Raw genomic sequence first — 17,226 nt, forward strand, 5'->3', positions numbered from 1 at the left:
CCTCATCCGTCTACCTCGTTCGTCTCGCCCCCTCCCACCCTCGCTCCGCCTCAACCTCATACACCCTCTCCGCCAAACCATCGCAGCCCGCTTCCCGCCATGGCCGGAGTCAACCCCTACGCTGCCCCCGCCTCGCACGGCGACGACGCCCTCCCCGTCGCCTCTTCGACGGCCAAGATCGACTTCCAGCACGCCGCCTCGCTCAAAAACACCCGCCTCACCGTCGCCGCCCACTCGCTCCTCCACCCAAAGGGCACCGAGCCCGTCACCGACAAGCTCTACTCGGGCTTCGTCGAGCACCTCGGCCGCGGCATCTACGGCGGCATTGTAGACAACCCGAGCGACCCCAGCCCCTCGCACCTCCTCCAGCCCCAGCAATTTGACGGCCAGAAGCACACCGAGGACCGCCTCGGCTTCCGCAAGGATGTCATGAAGATCATCGCAAAGGATGGCGAGCTCGAGATGCCCATCCTCCGCTGGCCCGGAGGCAACTTTGTCAGCAACTACCACTGGCAGGACGGCATCGGACCCATCTCGCAGCGCCCCAAGCGCGTCGAGCTCGCCTGGCTCTCGACCGAGACCAACCGCTTCGGCACCGACGAGTTCATCGAGTACTGCAGGGAGCTCAAGGTCGAGCCCTACCTCTGCCTCAACATGGGCACGGGCACCTACGAAGAGGCCCTCGCCTGGCTCGAGTACTGCAACGGCACCGGCGACACCTACTGGGCCAACCTCAGGCGCAAGAACACGGGCAAGGACGAGCCGCACAATGTCAAGTACTGGGGCCTCGGAAACGAGATGCACGGCCCCTGGCAGGTCGGCTTCCTCAACGCCACCGACTACACAAAGATGGCCGCCCGCTGGGCCCACGGCCTCAAGCTCGTCGACCCGAGCATCAAGCTCGTCTCGTGCGGCAACCAGGGCAACTCGGAGTGGGACCGCGAGGTCCTCATGGGCCTCATTGGCATCGTCGACTACCACTCGATCCACCTCTACTCGATGCTCGGCCACGAGCGCTTCAGCACCGTCGTCGGCTTCGACTACGAGAAGAACGTCTTTGGCCCGGCGGCGGCCGAGCGCGGCATCGAAATCTGCCAGTCGCTCATCGATCTGGCAAAGATCCAGAACGCGACGGCCATCCTGGACTGGAACAAGTTTGACCAAAAGGTGACGGCGCGCGACGTCAAGATCTGCTACGACGAGTGGAACGTGTGGGACGAGGTCAAGGCGCCCGGCAGCAACGGCCTCGAGCAGGCATACGACTACACCGACATGCTTGGCGTGTGCGCCTGGCTCAATGTCCTCGTGCGCAAGTCGAAGGACATTGGCATCGCCTGCATCGCCCAGAGCGTCAATGTCATCTCGCCGCTCCTCACCTCGCCCGATGGCCTCCTCTTCCAGACGACCTACTGGCCCCTCCGCCTCTTTTCCAAGTACATGAAGAACGGCCACCTCCTCAACCTCGGCTTCACGCCCGAAGTCTAGTGAGTGGCAGGCGTGGCGGCGGCCCGCGAATGCAGAGTGGCGATGCTGACTTTGACGACTCTCACACTGTCTTGCCCCGGCCCTCCCCGCTCCGCCCCGCAGCTCCGGCCCGACCTACCCGGCATGGATCCAGCACATGGCGGCGCCGGCGTACGTCGACGTCGTGGGTCTGATTGCGCACGACGAGCAGGACAGCAACAAGGCGAGCATCCGGATCAGTGTGCTCAACCGCCACCCCTCCGCCGACTGGGCGGGTCAGTTTGATTTCGAGGACTTCAAGGTCGAGAGCGTCGAGAACCACACGGTCTACTCGGACGACCTCTCTGCCAAGAATACCTTTGACAAGCCGGACACGGTCAGGCCGGAGGTGACGACCAAGACGGGCGACGAGTGGGCCCAGCAGGCCAGCTGGACTGTGAGGAAGCACTCGTGGAGCTTCTTTATCTTCCAGGGTAGCCTTGCCTGAGGGATCTGGGCTTGAGTTGGCGTCGTCGTCGTCGTCGTCGTCGTCGTCGTCGTCACAGGCAGGCAGGCGGATGTGTTTAATGAGCAGAGTGCAATCCATATAGACGGTCCCGCATCTCTACTGCCCAGGATGGCACCCTTGACGTCGCGTGGTCCGTGCCCACCATCGTCCGGAGCGCTCGCCTTTCTTGATGCCGGTGAGGGTCCGGTTGGTCGTGAGCCGAGGCCTGAGGAAGGGATCTCAGAGATCACCGGGGGAAGCCCTGCCTGATCTTTCCAACCCCGTCCCGGCGGCAGCGGTAATCTCGCTCGCGCCTCTCTGTGGCGAGCGGAGTTGGTGGTGACATGTGGGTGGCACGAGATTACCGACGCGATCTTGGTTGAGGCCTCAACCGAGTGTCACGCTCCCCTCGAGCTTGCTTGGACGGGTTCGGATTCCTGCTTTCCGCTCCTTCGGAACGCCCCGCCCAGAAGGGGGCGGCATCTGAACATGCATGTGCACCGATACGTACGTGCTCGGCCTGCCTTGGGTACGATGGGCAGGCAGGGCGGATCAGCGACGACGTCGGAAGCCGAACCTCCCCGTCGGCTCGTTTTCAAAGACGGAGAGCACACGTACAGCTGTAGTGTAGGTACCGGTAGCAGAAGGTCCCGTCACCCCGGGAGCACACTCGTAGGTTCTTCGGTCATCTCTTCGTTCTGTACATGTACATGTGCCTCTGTAGCGGTGAACCATGCAGTGCAGTGCTGCGCGGGTCGGGAGGTCGAGGACGACGACGACGCCGACGCCAATGCCGATGACGAAGGACAACGTGGCCTCGATCCTGCAGCCAAGACCTGGCTAGACGCGCGTTCCTTGCACACCACGTCGATCGTCTCACGGTCCTTGTTCGGTAGAGGCACGGTGAGGCAGAAGGAAGTCGCGGGGCGGGGCGGTGCGGTGCGGTATTGACACGGTCGAGATTGCCGGATGACCCAACGTAGTGGCCCGACCTGCAGGGGTGCTGCGGCTGGGATGGGGGACAAAAGCTTGCTGTGGCGACGGCAGGCGGCTCCGTACGGGCGCCTGCACCTCATCGGGTCGAGATTCTTTGAAGGTTTGGGCGGTAGGCGACAGGCGGTTGGCGGGCGATTGCGAGTCGTACGAGCTGTACTCTGACGGCGTTGGACATGCTCGATGGCCGGTCGGTCGATCGTTCGCCCTCCTCAGTCCAAGAGAACGCAGGGACTGTGTGCCCGCCCACCCCACCATCGTTGCTGAGGGCGCCCGCGTCAAAGAGGATCCGCGTCGGACCAGCAGGACGACGAACCGGTCAAGTCTGTTTGCCACGCGCTGCGCTTTCCTCGAGAGAGGGAAGGATTGCCGAAAAGTCGGACCCCCTCCCAACGTTGACTTGGGCCAAGACAGAGGCGGGCTGCTGTCCTGGCCTGGGGCGTGTGGAGAAGTCCGGGGAAGTGATGGCGGCTGCTCGACGACGTACGGAGCCCCGGATTTCTCTCTCCCGGACACCCTCCGCCGTCGTTGCCCCCTTCCGCGCGCTCGGTTGGCCACGTCCTCCTGTCCCCGCACCTCCCTTTCTGCCACCGCGGCGCATGCTTTGTCAAGACCAGAGACCAGCAGGAGCCGGGTGGCCTCGACGACAATTGCCGACAACGCTCGCGCGAGGGAAAGTGGGACGCACATGCCGAGTGCACTGTATGGGGCTGAGCCGCTTCCCCACGGCTGCTTCAGCGGTGAAAGTATCTCCCTGGCAGTGTGCTAGAAGCTCCTTCTGAGACTGTATATATGGACGCCCGCCGTCGACATGGCATCGTTCCCCGTCTCGCCATCATCCATCCTGACCTCTTCCTCCCTCACCTGCCCTCCCTGTCCTCGGCCCGGATCCACCCGCCCACCTCGTCCCGTATTCCCACCGCCCACCATGCGTTTCTTCGGCCTGTCTGCGGCCAAGGTGCTGTCGCTCTGCGCGGCGCTCGCCTGCCAGGTCTCGGCGGCTCCCTCGTCGCCCGCGAGCTCCAAGCACGTCTCGAAGCGCGACTTTGGACCCGTGACGGTCTACACGCCGCCGAGCACGTTTGAAAAGGAGCGATCCCTCTACGGACGCAGCGTCGTCCTCTCGGACAAGGTGAGGCCAGCGGCAGACGGCCCCTTGCCGGTACGACGAGCGAGTTGCCAGAGCCCGGGATCCTGACTGCGCTTCGCCGCCCCTTCCCCCTCGCTCCTCGGCCGCGCCCCAGACGATCCTGGCCACGTCGGAGATCTACGACCCGAGCGCCGATCCGAACAAGTCGTTTTTCCCCATCTTCCGCTCGGCGGACCAGGGCAAGACGTGGAAGCAGATCTCGCAGGCCAAGGACCAGGTCAACAACTGGGGATTCCGCTACCAGCCCTTCCTGTACGAGCTTCCGGCGCCCTTTGGCGGTTTCCCGGCGGGCACGGTGCTGCTGGCGGGCAACTCGATCCCCAAGGACCTGTCCAAGACGCAGCTGGACCTGTACGCCAGCACCGACAAGGGGCTCAGCTGGAAGTTTGTCTCGCACATCGCGGCGGGCGGCAAGGCGCTGCCCAACAACGGCCTGACGCCCGTGTGGGAGCCGTTCCTGCTGCTCAACGGCAACCAGCTCATCTGCTACTACTCGGACCAGCGCGACAGCCGCTACGGCCAGAAGATGGTGCACCAGGTCACGTCGGACCTGCGCGCGTGGGGCCCCGTCGTCGACGACGTCACCTACCCTGTCTACGACTACCGCCCGGGCATGCCCATCGTCTCGAAGCTGCCCAACGGAAAGTACATCATGACCTACGAGTTCTACGGCGCCAAGGAGGGCGGCTTCTCGGTCTACTACAAGATCTCGGCCGACCCGACCAAGTTTGGCAGCGCCACGGGCGTCGTCCTCAAGGCCACCGACGGACACGTCCCCGTCGGCAGCCCGTACAACGTCTGGTCGCCCGCCGGCGGCGCCAACGGCTCCATAATCGTCAGCGCCTCGTCCGACTCCGACGTGTTTGTCAACAAGGGCCTCGGCGAGCCCGGCAGCCAGTGGGTCCGCGTCAAGACCAACGCACCCAAGGCCTACTCGCGCTCCCTCGCCGTCGGCATCAACCGCAACACCGAGTTCTACATTGTCGCTGGAGGAGAGCTCAACCAGGGTCCCACCAACAAGGTCACCTTTACCAGCCAGTCGATCTGAGCGGCGGCGCGAGCTGGGGGGCCCCGGCCACAGACGCGGCCTCCAGATCTTCCTTTGCGCAAGAGGGGGACCTACCTCTTCTCCGCCTCGTTTGCTTCCCTCTTCCCTCTTGGCGATGCTCTTAGCTCCTTGGGGACTGTTGTCGGTAGCCCTCGTACGATATCACGAATCGAGCAACGGAAACGAAGTCATGTAGACTGTGCAAACGGCTGAACGAGCTCCGAGGTCGAGATCGAGGTCGGGGTCGCGAACGACGCGCCACGAGATCGGAGCCGTGCGGGGAAATTTCAAATTCCCTTTGGTGCGGGCGGGCTGGTTGAACCGTGCACGACGGCCCGACCCGACGCACGGTGGCAGGGTCCTTGGTTGCCTGTCGACTTCCGCCTCTTTCCTTCCAACCTCTCTGTTGTGCAACCACCACCCCTCCTTTGACCGTATCGCTCCCTCGCCCCATTGAAGAACCATGGCGACGGACGGAGCGACGACGTCGACACCCGCGCCCATCTCGACGTCGGAGTGGTGGAAGGTGCACGGCGAGCCTCGACCTCGCGATCCCGCTCTGCCGCAGCTCGACGTCGAAGAGGTGGCATCCTGGTACCAGCCGGGTGACCGTGCCCTTCGACCGGGCGTCGATTTCCTGATTGTCGATGTACGACGCTCCGATTGCGAGGTACGTTGCGTTCGTCTGCGCTCCGATTGCGTCCTCCCATCCCGTCTCGCTCCTCTTTCGTGCTAAACCATCGAACCCCGTCCCTTTGGCTGCTGGTTCGACCAAAGACAATGATCCCAGGTGCCATCAACCTACCGGCCCATTCTCTGCCCCACTCCCTCCCCTCGCTTCTCCCCCTCCTCTCATCGGTACCCCGCCTCGTGTTCCACTGCAACTCGTCCAAGGGAAGGGGACCCCGCGCTGCAGGCTGGACGGCCGACGCGCTCGACGACTACCGCGCCGCGAACCCCGGCGCCGAGGTAAAGGCGCAGGTCTACGTTCTCAAAGGCGGCATCGTCGCGTGGAAGGAGAGATTCGGCGAAGCGAGCCTCGATCAGCGCGGCGCAAAGGTCGACGGTCTGCAGACGAGGCACCTCTGAGCTGATCCGCTTCTTCTTTGGCAAAAAGGCGATTCCAGTTAATGTACAGAGAGAGGAGGGACGTCGGCCAGATCCGGTGGGCGATGCCCGGCCCGTCACAGTTGTCCATGCGCCGTCTAGAATTTGCCTGCGATGCGGCGGACGGCAGTGAGCAAAGAGCGGTCAGTGATGAGTCCGTCTGCGATGACTAAGCCGGAGGCGGACGCCCCGAGGGTCTACTCACCAACGAGAAGGTTGCCAATCATCTCCCTCGCCGTGATCCAGACCGTCAGGCCAAAGGTGGGGAAGTCGAGGGTGGAAGAGAGCACGTCGGCCAGACCAAACGGCAGCATGGGCGGGATCCAGCCTGAGTGTGCGGTCACAGAGCAGGCAAGAGAGAGGGATGAAGGGCGACACGGATGTCAGCGATGAAGACGTTTCGCTTTCGCCGCGGCTCGCACGGCTGCTCACCCTGAGCGAGCTCGAGCGCCCAGCAGCCGGTCTCGGGCATCATGTACTGCTTGACCAGGCCTCGGCGCAGGTGGTGGACGCTGCCGGCGGGGTAGTGCTCCGGCACGAGGGCGCCGGGCGCATAGGCGTACTGGTCGCCCACGAGGATGTTGAAGTAGTCGTCGGCCTGTGCGGGGATGGGAGCGAGAGAGGGCACAGCAAGTCAGCCTTGCCTTTTCGTGTGTTTTTCCCCCAGACGACGGTCGAGTCTGCTCTACTCACGGTGTGTCGGCCAGTGTGTCCCTCGGTTCCGACGGGCGATCCAAAGAAGATGAGGTACTGTCGCATCCCAGGGTCGCTGCAAGTCAGGCGCCAAAGTCACTTTAATTTCCTCGCTTTCGACCACCTGCTCACCTCTGTGATGGACGCGTGGATGATGAACATGGATCCCATTGCGCCTCCGGCGTTGTTGAACATCCACTCTTCGGGCTGGGAAAAGTGGTTGGCGTTGAGGTAGGGCGCCTTTTTGGGGTCTGCGCGGAGCTGGGTGAGGATGTCGTCAAAGATGGCGTGGGTGTCGTTGGGGTGGGCGGCGACGGCGCCCGAGGCGATCTTGTACAGGTCGGCGTGGTCAAAGATGTAGAATTGCGACTGTCAGAGGAGGGGAGGGGAGAGGAGAGGGCGATGGTCGGTCAGCGGGGACAAAGGCGCAGAGCAGAGGGCAGGCAAAGCGGAGCGACATTGCGATGCTCACTTTGATGCGCTCCAGGATGGTGACGGTGGCGGCGAGGCCGGCGACGATGATTGCGAGCCAGAGGGACCAGTGGAAGCCGCCGCTGGAGGCGCGCTTGGTGCCCGCGGCGGAGGGCGAGGACTTGGACTTGGACTTGGCCATGGTGGGATCTGGAGCTGAATGAGCGTGGGGGGTGTGGACTGGACGGTTTGGAAGGTGAGGGGGAAGGTAGGAAGCCAAAGCAAAGCAAAGGAGCGTGGATGGTGGTTGCGAGCGGGACAGAGGTGAAGGTGCAGTTCAGTGTCAGGGTCGGCCTGTTGCTCTCGGGCGGCGAGAAGGAACCGGGCAGAGGCCGACATCAGCCGATTTTCCCAACACGCGGAAAATGGAGCTCGAGCCGCGCCAGGCGGGGGGGGGGCACACCAACACCGAGCCATCCCGCCCGACATCCGACCCAAGCCAGGCCTTCCTGCTTGGCTGCAGCGACGGCTGCGCTGGGGTGACGCGAAGATCCCCAAGACGCGTTGGCGTAGAGAGGATGAGCAAAGCAGGCGCAGGCAGGCGCAGGCAAGGCAGGCCAGGCCAGACCCATGAGCCCTAGACGACGCTTTCCGCCGCCGCCCTCCTCCACTCTACTACTAGTTACTCACCGACGGGCGCCCGCACGCCTCCATTGACCACCTTCAAGCTTCCCCTCTTCCGCTCCTCGCGCGCGCGCGGGACTCTACAGTACGGTGCCACCACCACCACCCTCGGTCCCCTGCCGCCAACCTTCATCAGGCCATCCTGGCACTGCCTTGGCCCCCGTCCACACCCTCGCCCCCTTTGCCGTCGTCATCGGACCCCCTCCTGCCCACCATGAACGAGGCCACCGACTACGAGCAGGAGCGCCTGCGCAATATCCGCGAAAACGAGGCCCTCATGCGCGAGCTCGGCGTGCTCCACGGCTCAGAGACCATCGGCGCACCACGCCGCCGCAAACCCGCCCCTGGCTCGGCCAAACCTCGCGCAAAACGCTCAGGCGCAACTCCCACCAAGCGCGAAAAGGCGCCCACCCGCGTCCAGCCATCCAGGAGCAGCGCGCGACTCGCAGGGCACGAGGCAGACAGCGAGGCCGTCAAGCGCAAGTACGAAAAGGAGGCAGAAGAGGCGCGCATCGAGGCAGAACGCGCAAAGCGCGCCAGGCACGGCCAGCACGACCTCGCCACCATGACCGGCGGCGAGCTCGAGGCACAGCAGATAAAGGCACTCGAAGACACCCTCGCGGGCCTCGCCTCCAACATGGCAAAGGCCGCAGAGCTCGTCGACGTCGGAGACGAGAAAAAGCAGCGCAGCGACGCAAAGTCGGCACCGCGCAGCGAGCTCGAGGCCGTCCTCAACCGCATGAAGCTGCGCAGCGCCGCCAAAGTCACCCAGCGTCGCGTCTATTCGATGGCCTACCACCCCACCACCGACAAGGACCTCGTCTTTGTCGGCGACAAGGAAGGCTCCATCGGAATCTGGGACGCCGCCGCACCGCGCGGCTCCGGCGCAAAGGAAGACGACGCCGCCGACGAGGATGAAGACGAGAAGCAGGTCAAGCGTGACCTGGCGCCGAAAGCGGAAGCGGGGACGGAGCCAGAGGCCGACGCGGGCGACGACGGCGACGACGATGACGAGGGCTACGTCCCAGAGGGCAAGGCGTGGTCGCTCCAGGTGCACGGCAGGAGCCCCGTGACGTCGCTCAAGCTTGACCCGGTCTCGGCCAGCACGCTCTTCTCGGCGTCGTACGACTCGACCATCCGGCGGCTCGATTTGGCGACGCAACAGTCGACCGAGGTCTGGGCGGGCCAGGACGACGTGCTGCTGTCTGTCTTTGACGTGCTGTCGCCCTCGACCCACGCCTCGGCGTTCACCGCCACGCCCAACCCGTCGCTCGACGAGCGGAGCATCTGGATCGCCGATCACCGCGGCGGGCTGCTGCACATCGACCTGCGCGAGGGGCGACGGCGCGGCAACGCGACGAGCCGACGGTGGCAGGTGTGCGAGAAGAAGATCGGCGCCATGTCCGTCAACCGCCTTGCGCCGCACTGCATCGCCACGGCCTCGCTCGACCAGCACATCCGGCTGTTTGACGTGCGTGCGCTCAGCGCGCTGCCCGAGACCAACGACGCGCCGTACACGTACAAGAACGTCGACGGCGACGAGCTCGACACGGTGCACGCCGAGGCGCAGTTTGCCGCGCACAAGGCGCGCCAGGCGTGCACCAGCGTCGACTTTAGCCCGCGAGGCGACCAGCTGCTCGGCGTGAGCTACGACGACGTCGTCAAGGTGTGGGACCTCCATCCGACCTGGCTGTACTCGCGGCGCGGCGTCGAGACGAGGAAAAAGGGCCCCGCCGCCCAGGGAGCCGCTCCCAAGGCGCCGGAGGCGAGAGGCGGGGGCAGGGTCCTGAGACGGTCTCGTTCTGGCCGGTTCCGCAGTGCGCACGAGGAGGACGAGGACGAGGAAGAGGGCCAGGGCGAGGAAGAGGGAGAGGACGACAAGGCCGCCATCAAGGTCGAAGACGAAGTCAAGCCCGAGGCGAAACCAACCCGGCTGCTCTCCTGGTTCCGTTCTGGCGGGAGAACGAAGAAGGAAGCCGTCAAGATGGAACCAGAGCAGCAAGACGCGCTTGCGGTCGAAGAGGAGAAGTCGAAGTTGGAAGCGGTCGAGGTCGGCGAGGACGAAGTCAAGGACGAGGATGAGGACGAGGTCGAGGTCGAGGGTCGGCCAACGGACCTGCTGGGTGCGCCGACGACGATACCGCACAACAACCAGACGGGCAAGTGGCTCACGCTCTTCCGGGCGCGCTGGCACGCCAACGCCGGAGTGGAGCCGCACTTTTCCATCGGCAGCATGACGCGCCGCGCCGAAATCTACGCCGCCGACGGTACGCTCCTCCGCGCCCTGTGGGACCCAGAGGTCGTCACGGCCGTACCCGCCGTCACCGTCATGCACCCCCTGCTTCCCGGCAAACTCGCAACGGGTAACGCCTCGGGGCGCTGTACGTTTTGGGACGCTGAGTAGACCCGTCGTTGTTCGTCGTCGTTGTCGTCGTCGTCATTGTCATGGTCGTTGTTCGTCGTCGTCGTCGTCGTCGCGGGGTACCGACGGAGAGGTGCCGTATTCCCCGGCATTCCGCATACACGAACTCGCAGAGATGCGTCCGTCCGCTCTCCTGACGCTTGCCCGCTCGTTCGCCGTGCGTGCGTGTGCGTGTGCGTATGTGCATGCCTGGCATGGCATGGCATGACATGGCATGGCGTGGCCAAGATGGGTCGAAGGGGGGTATCGAGATTCCGACGTTGGCCTCCGAAAGATGGCGGTGCATGGCCAAGGAGACCGAGAGCGCACGGGGATAGGGGGCTTAGAAGTACAGCAGTGTGCGGAGCGCGGGGCGGGGGCGGGGGCAGGGGTACAAGGGATAGCGAGGACGTGATGTAGTTCAGACTGGAGCATGGGGTGGATGGGTGCACAATGGGAGCGAAGCGAGGGGGGGCCGGTCATGTCGGGACGAGGTAGTCTCCCGCTCCGAGATCGTCGTACGGCCACAGGATGAACGAGACGACCTGCAGCGGTAGCACCGCCAGCGAGAGGACGAGTTGGAGCACGGCCACTGCTCCCTCGCGTACCGTCCAGACGATCGGGATGTGCGACGATGCCGAAGAAGACGACGAGCGGATCCAGTCCGGCACGGCTCGGGTGCGCAGAAACGACAGCGGGACCGGGTGGGCCCACGTCGTCGAGGGCGAGGCGTAGGCGTAGAGGTCCGGGTAGAACGGGTCAAAGTACGTCGTGTGGTACAGCCGGTCGGCGCGGGCATGGGCGGCGCGCAGCATCAGCCACAGCACCACCAGATGCGAGACGACGGCGACAAAGAGGAAGCGCCTGCTCCGGCAGAAGGGCTGCAGCTCCACCTCACGCACGATGGTGACCGTGTGGCGTCCGCGGTGCTTGCCGCTTCGGGAGAGTTTCGACCCCAGACTCGACACGAGCAGGGCGAGTCGGCCCCGTAGCGTATTGATCTTGGTGACCGACGACGTGTCTGCGTCGGCGTCGGCGATCAGGTCCAGAGCTTGCGCCTTTTCGACCAGCTCGGCCGCGGTCCCGGCATGGGTGGCATCGCCTTGGTTTAGGGCCGGCCTCGTCGGCAGCGCAGCGACGACATCCTTGACCGCCTCTTGCACCTTGCTTGCCGTGTCTTGGAAAGCTAGGGCTGCCCCGCCCTGCTCGGAGGCCCGCTCGTCCTCTTCGCGTCGCTTGAGCGCCGAAAGGATCTGGTCCATGGTGATCCGCACCGAGTCGTCCTCCTCTGGTCCCGCTGCATCGCCAGAAGGGTATGTGATCGTGGCGAGGTCGATGCGCTGAGGGGTCGGCTTGGTCGGCGTATCGAGGACCGGTGGCGTCTTGCTGACCGGATGGGATAGGGTGGATCGGCTCCGGTCGTTCACCGAGGTGGTTCTGGGCGGCGTCGATTCGCGTGGCGCCTGGGACCTGTATGCAACCTGGTGTCGGGCCCGCGAGGACAGCATGCTGGACTCATCGAGGCTACCGATCGACAGGCCGTCGCCCTGACTGAGGGCCTCTTCCTCGATGCGAGACGATTCGCTGCTCGGCATACTGTTGCTGTTGCGGAGCGACAAGGCCTGAGGTCGTGGCGATGCTCGAGACGCTGCGCGGGAAGCGGCCAGCCTCTGCTTCTGTGCCGGAGACATGTTGCGGGCCGGCGACGAGGGAGACGATGAGATCGATGGTATCGAGGCCAGCGCAGGTAGGGGCGGGCTGGTGGTTCGAGCGGCTGGTGCAAGCTGGCGATGTTGCTCGTGCTTGTCTTGTTGGTGCTCGTCGACGAGGGAGTGGTCGAGGTCGCCACGATGGTCGGCGTCGGGACGAGGGTCGGCGTGCTCTGCAGTCGAAGACGGAAGGCCGGGTGCATGCATGCCGCCCCACGCCTGCCTCCTGGAATCCATGCGTGCACTGGCCATGGCTGCACCTCGGGCCTGGTTTGGAGTTGCAATGTATCCGCCGGGCACCTGCAGGCTGACGCTGCGGTTCGGAGTGGCAGGAGCTGCCAACTCCACTTGGGCCTGCAGGTGGTGCGAGCGCGACTCGTTTTCGAGCTGCAGCGCCCTTTCTACGGGTGCCAGAGAGATCTGGACCTCGGAGGGCGGGTGAGCGGATGCATCCTCGCCTCGGCCCTCGCCGCCCCCTGGCTGCCGCTCGAAATCGTCCGAGCTGGGATCCGGAGATGGAGGGGCATCGAGGTGGTGCCGGTTGACCACGCGGAGACCACCGCCCGCACCGCCCAGCGCAGCCGTCTCATCCGGACTGCCGTTACCGTCGTCGTCATCAGCGTCGTCGGATCCTGCACCGGATCCAGAGTCGGACCGATAGTCTGGTTGTGGACTGAAGCGAACGCTCCTCCGGCGACGCTCAGAGTCGAGGCTGAGGCTGTTCGACGTCGTGTGGGCAGCGTCACCTTCCTCGATGGCGGGCGACAGGGATGCCTTGAGCGCAGCCTCATCGTGACTGCTCGAGGTCGACGATTGCGGTCCCGTCACCGAGAGCTCTGGGCCGCCGAGGATCTGGTTCATCGCGCGAGCTGCAGCTGCGGGTGTCCCCGGCAGGTTCCTGCTCAAGCTCACCACCGTCGATCGCTGTCGCCGGTGGACGGCATTGCGTGGCGATGTGGCCGGGCTCGACCCAAGAGAGCCTCCAAAGGATGAGGTCGTGGGACTCGCCTCGCTCGGGGAGCGACTGGCCGGAAAGGCGAAGCCAGCATCCAGTTGCGGCGAACGCGCAGGCGGTCGCAGCAGGCTTTGCACTTGCCGCGAGCTGGGCGAGAAAGCGTTGCCGGATGGCTGTTCCGATCGGTGCTGCATCGATCCATCTTGCCTGGACGATCGGCTGATGACTTGCTCCAGAGCCTCTCGAAGGTCGTCCTCATCCTCGTCGTCCTCGTCCTCGTCCTCGTCCTCGTCTTCATCTTCCTCTGGAATGGGAACGGCAGCGGCCGAAGACTCGAAGTGCAAAGTGGCCCCGCTTGCTTCGCCACTCAGGTACGAGGCATCCAAGGGAGGTGGCCGCTCCTCGGTCGGCTGGTCCTCGACCGTGTAGGGCGTCTTCTCTGTCGATGCGGCTGCGGCCGCACGTGCGTCGACGGCATCGAGACGCTCATCAGCGTGGTCATCGCTTTCGCTCGACGACGAATCTTCGATAGCACTCCGGCGCGGACTCTGATAGCTCCCGCGGTCGGCGGCCGAGGCCTGCCCTGGCGCCGTGGTCTCGTCAAGCTCAGCAGCCGCGTCGAGAGTCCGATCGAAGCTCGCGGTCCCTGCTGACAGCCTCCGCAGTCTGGCCTTGCGGACACGCGCCAGAGCTCGCGCGCGGGCGGATTCAGCCTGGCCGTCAGTGTCCGCCCCGGTGGCAGTAGAGTTTCGCTCGCTCTGCGGCTGCGTGGAGTTTGAGGACTGCTCGAAAGGAGGAGCGTCTGTGCCGGAGTAAGGGTCGGTCGAGCCTATCGGCGTTTGCTCGCGGGCCGACGCTCCGGCCGGCCCCCCGCTCTCTTCGGGATCATGACGATTAAGTTCTGCAGCCCAGACCTGCCCAGCTGCCGGGGATGCCTGTTTGCGCTGTTCCCAGCCGAGGGCTCGGGCGGCTCGTTCGCGCTCGCGCTGGAGTCGCTTCTCTTCTCGATGGGCTGCCTCCTCTCTGAGCCGCTCCTCGCGTTCCCGTTGCATCCTCTCGAACACTGCGGCGATGCTCCGTCGGTCTGGGACAGGCCGCGTCGTCGCTGCTAGAGAAGCGCTCTGAGGAGTCGATCGCCGATCGTCAAGCCCTCGCAGGGGCGAAGGCGTGTCTCGAGACGCTGTGAACGACGAGCTTCCGACCTCGCCGCGTGTCGATCGCACCGGCGACGACTTGGCTCTCTCCAGCGACGGCACTTTCGGAGGCAGACGACTGCTGTGCAAAGCAGACTCGTCCGACAGTGCACGCTCGACGTCCTTGTGGACCCGAGGAGCGACGTCCGTGCTGTTGCGCTCGGGTCGCCTTGCCCAGCGTGCCAAGAGCTGGGACCGAGAGGCGAGGCTCTGCTCAACGTCGCTGTCGCTGTCGGTGCCTTGGTCGAGCCCCCGCACCGAGTCAAGGCTCCTGCCCGCCGCCCTGATCTGGGATCGCACAAGGCCAGGCGAGGTCTGCGAAGTCGTCCGGCTGTGGGACTTTCGCGGCGAGATCCGTGGCACTAAGATGGGATCCTTTGAAAGATCCCTAGCACCCCATGGCCTGGATGCGTCGAGGACGAGGCCTGACGGACTAGTCGTTTCGACCTGCATCCCTTGCCTTGGCGGCGAGGGGAAAATGGAACCCAAGGCCTGGCCCGACGGGGGCTCGTCCGCCTGACTGGAACGCGCAGCCAGTCCTGGCGGTTCACCCTCGATGCTCCTGTCCGAGGCGGAGGAAGGGCTTTGCAGGGCGCGGCGACAGAGGCCAAGCTCGATGTCCTGGTCCGAGCAACGGCAGTCGTAGGGGCAGCCGACGCTGCGTCGGGGGGTCCCAGTGAGGCCGCGCGAGGATACGGCAGAATGGACCGGGCCTGGTGGGTGGTCCGGTCTCACCTCGATGTATGTCGGCGGCCGCCGAGATCCGGGCGAGGAAGAGAAGTCGTGGTTGACACGGCTCTGAAGTGTGGATGACGAGCTGAAGTAGCCTCGCTGATGGTGCTGGCGGGCCGATGGTGTCTCTGTGTCCTCGGTGCCCGCCTCGGAGTGGGCTTCCGAGGTCTGGCGCCGCTGTAGGAGGATCTCGTCCAGGGCCGAAAAGGAGGAGGATGACGATGCAGAGGAAGAGGAGGAGGATAAATCGAGGTTCCAGGGCTGTGGATCGGCATCCGAGTCGAGGTTGACGAGGGTGCTAGACGAGGTCGAGACGGCATCCGGATGCGACGTGGGCGTCTGGGCGGTAGGAGAAGGGCGGCGGTGGCTCCGATGCGGACTGCTCTGATCTCGCAATGAGTGACGGAGGGATTGGTGTACTGCGTCGGGGCTACTGCGGATGTCTGGCTTTGAGGGTGAGGGTCGCTTGCTGAGACTGGCGTGACGACGGGATGGTGGGGGCGAGGACAAGGACATGAGGTGCGCGTCTAGGTGTCGTGGCGCATGCTTCCGTCTGGCTTGCTAGGATCGGTGCACCGAGGATGGCGCTCGCATCGTTGTGTGGCCTGCGAGGGGCCGAGAGGGCGGAGCACGGGAGGAAACACGCCGGCGGGCGCTGGCGACGACTGTGGTGATGGTGGTGGTGGTCGGTGGAGAGAGCAGACCAAGCACGGGACTCGGCGGCGTGTTGAGGCCGGCCCTGCAGCAGAGGCTGGCCTCGTCCTCGACGCTTGGACGCGCGCGCGGCAGGCCGAGGTCAGGCGGAGCGGGCAGACAGCGCGAAGCGATCGGGGACAGGTCGCTGATTTTCATCGGGGCGACAAAGTGGAGCAAGCAGTCTGCGAGCTGAGCTGCCGATCGACGTCCCCCCGCCCGGGCGAGGCCACGCCGAGAGGGTGGCCCAAACGCCCGAGTCCTCAGGGGGGATCGGCTGCTCGCTCTGGTGGGCCTGGGCCAACCAACACCTTCTTGGCTGGCTCCCGCGTCTTCTACCTCGACCCACTCACATCTTCACCATCCTCCTCCGCCTTTCTCGACGCCAGTCAAACTCCCTCCTCCGCTGATACATCGCCTGCCGCTCGCTTCTTCCACCACCATCAACGTCCCCATCTAACGCCTTCGCTCACCATGGCAACCTCTGGCATCGGCAACCTCGGAACCCTCATCAAGAGGTGAGTGTGCATTTACCGGCCACGCCTCTGACGCCTCAAGGAAACTCTGCGGCTGACGGCTCCTGCCCTCCTCATGGCCCTCGTTGCTACTCTTGATTAGGCTCGAGGCTGCCACCTCCAGGCTCGAGGACATCACTGTCGCCCAGTCCCAGTCCTACTCCCAGTCTGGCCAACCCGGTGCCGCTGCCCTTGCTGGCGCGGCCGCAGGAGCCGCACCTCCCCCTCCCCCGCCTCCTCCGCCCCCCGCACCTGTCGAAGAGGTCAAGGAGGACCCGACCTCCGTCAAGGCCTGGGATGCGTCGGTCGCAGGTGCCCTCGCCGAGTACCAGGAACTCAGTGGAAGGATCGGTAATCCCGTCGCCGAGCAGGTCAGTGCTCCACGGAGTCGTCTTGCCAGTCCCAGACTCCACCGAACCATCAAACAATCTGTCTCCGTCAGCTCGCTGACTTCTCTCATCCTCTGTGCCTCCTCCATGTCATCGCACTGCAGGCCAACATCGTCGTCAAGACCTTCGCCGAGCAGCGCAACCTCATCCTCCTCGCCGCATCTTGCACCAAGCCTGCCGGCGGCCTCCAGTCGCCCGCCTTTGCCAAGCTCCTGCAGCCCCTGCAGGCGGCGCTGATGGAGGTGATCGAGGTGCGCGACAAGAATCGCGGCGAAAAGCGGTACTTTAACCACCTGAGCACCGTCAGCGAGGGCATCCCCGCCGTCGGCTGGGTCGCCATCGAGCCCAAGCCTGGCCCGTACGTCGCCGAGATGAAGGACAGCGCCCAGTTCTACGCCAACCGCGTCATCAAGGACTACAAGGACACCGACAAGACGCAGGTCGAGTGGTGCCGCTCCTTTATCAAGCTGCTCGAGGCGCTCCGCACCTACATCATGCAGAACCAGACCACGGGCCTGGTGTGGAACCCGCAAGGCTCGGATCCCGAGACGTTCAAGGCCGGCGCTGGCTCTGCGGCAGCTCCCTCGGCCGGCGGACCCCCG

At 65.0% G+C, this 17,226-nt stretch overlaps 7 protein-coding genes across 7 annotated transcripts in view; 5 read left to right on the forward strand and 2 right to left on the reverse strand.

The window, feature by feature from the left end:
* Positions 1-99: 99 nt before the first annotated feature.
* On the forward strand, positions 100-1,951 carry PFL1_00122 (uncharacterized protein; the record flags this gene model as incomplete). Its single annotated transcript, XM_007877619.1, has 2 exons — positions 100-1,484; positions 1,588-1,951. 2 exons carry the CDS (start codon positions 100-102, stop codon positions 1,949-1,951), a joined length of 1,749 nt encoding a protein of 582 aa, XP_007875810.1.
* A 1,921-nt stretch (positions 1,952-3,872) lies between these two features.
* PFL1_00123 (uncharacterized protein) lies at positions 3,873-5,142 on the forward strand (the record flags this gene model as incomplete). The annotated part of the gene is made up of 2 exons (XM_007877620.1): positions 3,873-4,076; positions 4,189-5,142. The coding sequence occupies 2 exons, from the start codon at positions 3,873-3,875 to the stop codon at positions 5,140-5,142; spliced, it is 1,158 nt and encodes a 385-aa protein (XP_007875811.1).
* A 463-nt stretch (positions 5,143-5,605) lies between these two features.
* Positions 5,606-6,231, forward strand: PFL1_00124 (uncharacterized protein; the record flags this gene model as incomplete). Its single annotated transcript, XM_007877621.1, has 2 exons — positions 5,606-5,812; positions 5,920-6,231. 2 exons carry the CDS (start codon positions 5,606-5,608, stop codon positions 6,229-6,231), a joined length of 519 nt encoding a protein of 172 aa, XP_007875812.1.
* Positions 6,232-6,347: 116 nt separating this feature from the next.
* PFL1_00125 (uncharacterized protein) lies at positions 6,348-7,555 on the reverse strand (the record flags this gene model as incomplete). The annotated part of the gene is made up of 6 exons (XM_007877622.1): positions 6,348-6,358; positions 6,455-6,577; positions 6,682-6,847; positions 6,943-6,999; positions 7,075-7,311; positions 7,415-7,555. 6 exons carry the CDS (start codon positions 7,553-7,555, stop codon positions 6,348-6,350), a joined length of 735 nt encoding a protein of 244 aa, XP_007875813.1.
* A 696-nt stretch (positions 7,556-8,251) lies between these two features.
* PFL1_00126 (uncharacterized protein) lies at positions 8,252-10,441 on the forward strand (the record flags this gene model as incomplete). The annotated part of the gene is made up of 1 exon (XM_007877623.1): positions 8,252-10,441. The coding sequence occupies one exon, from the start codon at positions 8,252-8,254 to the stop codon at positions 10,439-10,441; it is 2,190 nt and encodes a 729-aa protein (XP_007875814.1).
* A 476-nt stretch (positions 10,442-10,917) lies between these two features.
* On the reverse strand, positions 10,918-15,543 carry PFL1_00127 (uncharacterized protein; the record flags this gene model as incomplete). Its single annotated transcript, XM_007877624.1, has 1 exon — positions 10,918-15,543. The coding sequence occupies one exon, from the start codon at positions 15,541-15,543 to the stop codon at positions 10,918-10,920; it is 4,626 nt and encodes a 1,541-aa protein (XP_007875815.1).
* Positions 15,544-16,194: 651 nt separating this feature from the next.
* The window catches only part of PFL1_00128 (uncharacterized protein), a gene marked incomplete at both ends in the record, with an annotated part of 2,120 nt that continues 1,088 nt past the window's right edge, over positions 16,195-17,226 (forward strand). Inside the window, 3 exons of the mRNA XM_007877625.1 lie at positions 16,195-16,238; positions 16,339-16,606; positions 16,729-17,174. Of these exons, the coding sequence (XP_007875816.1) occupies positions 16,195-16,238; positions 16,339-16,606; positions 16,729-17,174 (758 nt within the window). The remainder of the gene's footprint in view (positions 16,239-16,338; positions 16,607-16,728; positions 17,175-17,226) is intronic.

Source organism: Pseudozyma flocculosa (assembly GCF_000417875.1).
Source record: "Pseudozyma flocculosa PF-1 unplaced genomic scaffold scaffold00001, whole genome shotgun sequence".
Classification (NCBI taxonomy): domain Eukaryota; kingdom Fungi; phylum Basidiomycota; class Ustilaginomycetes; order Ustilaginales; family Ustilaginaceae; genus Pseudozyma; species Pseudozyma flocculosa.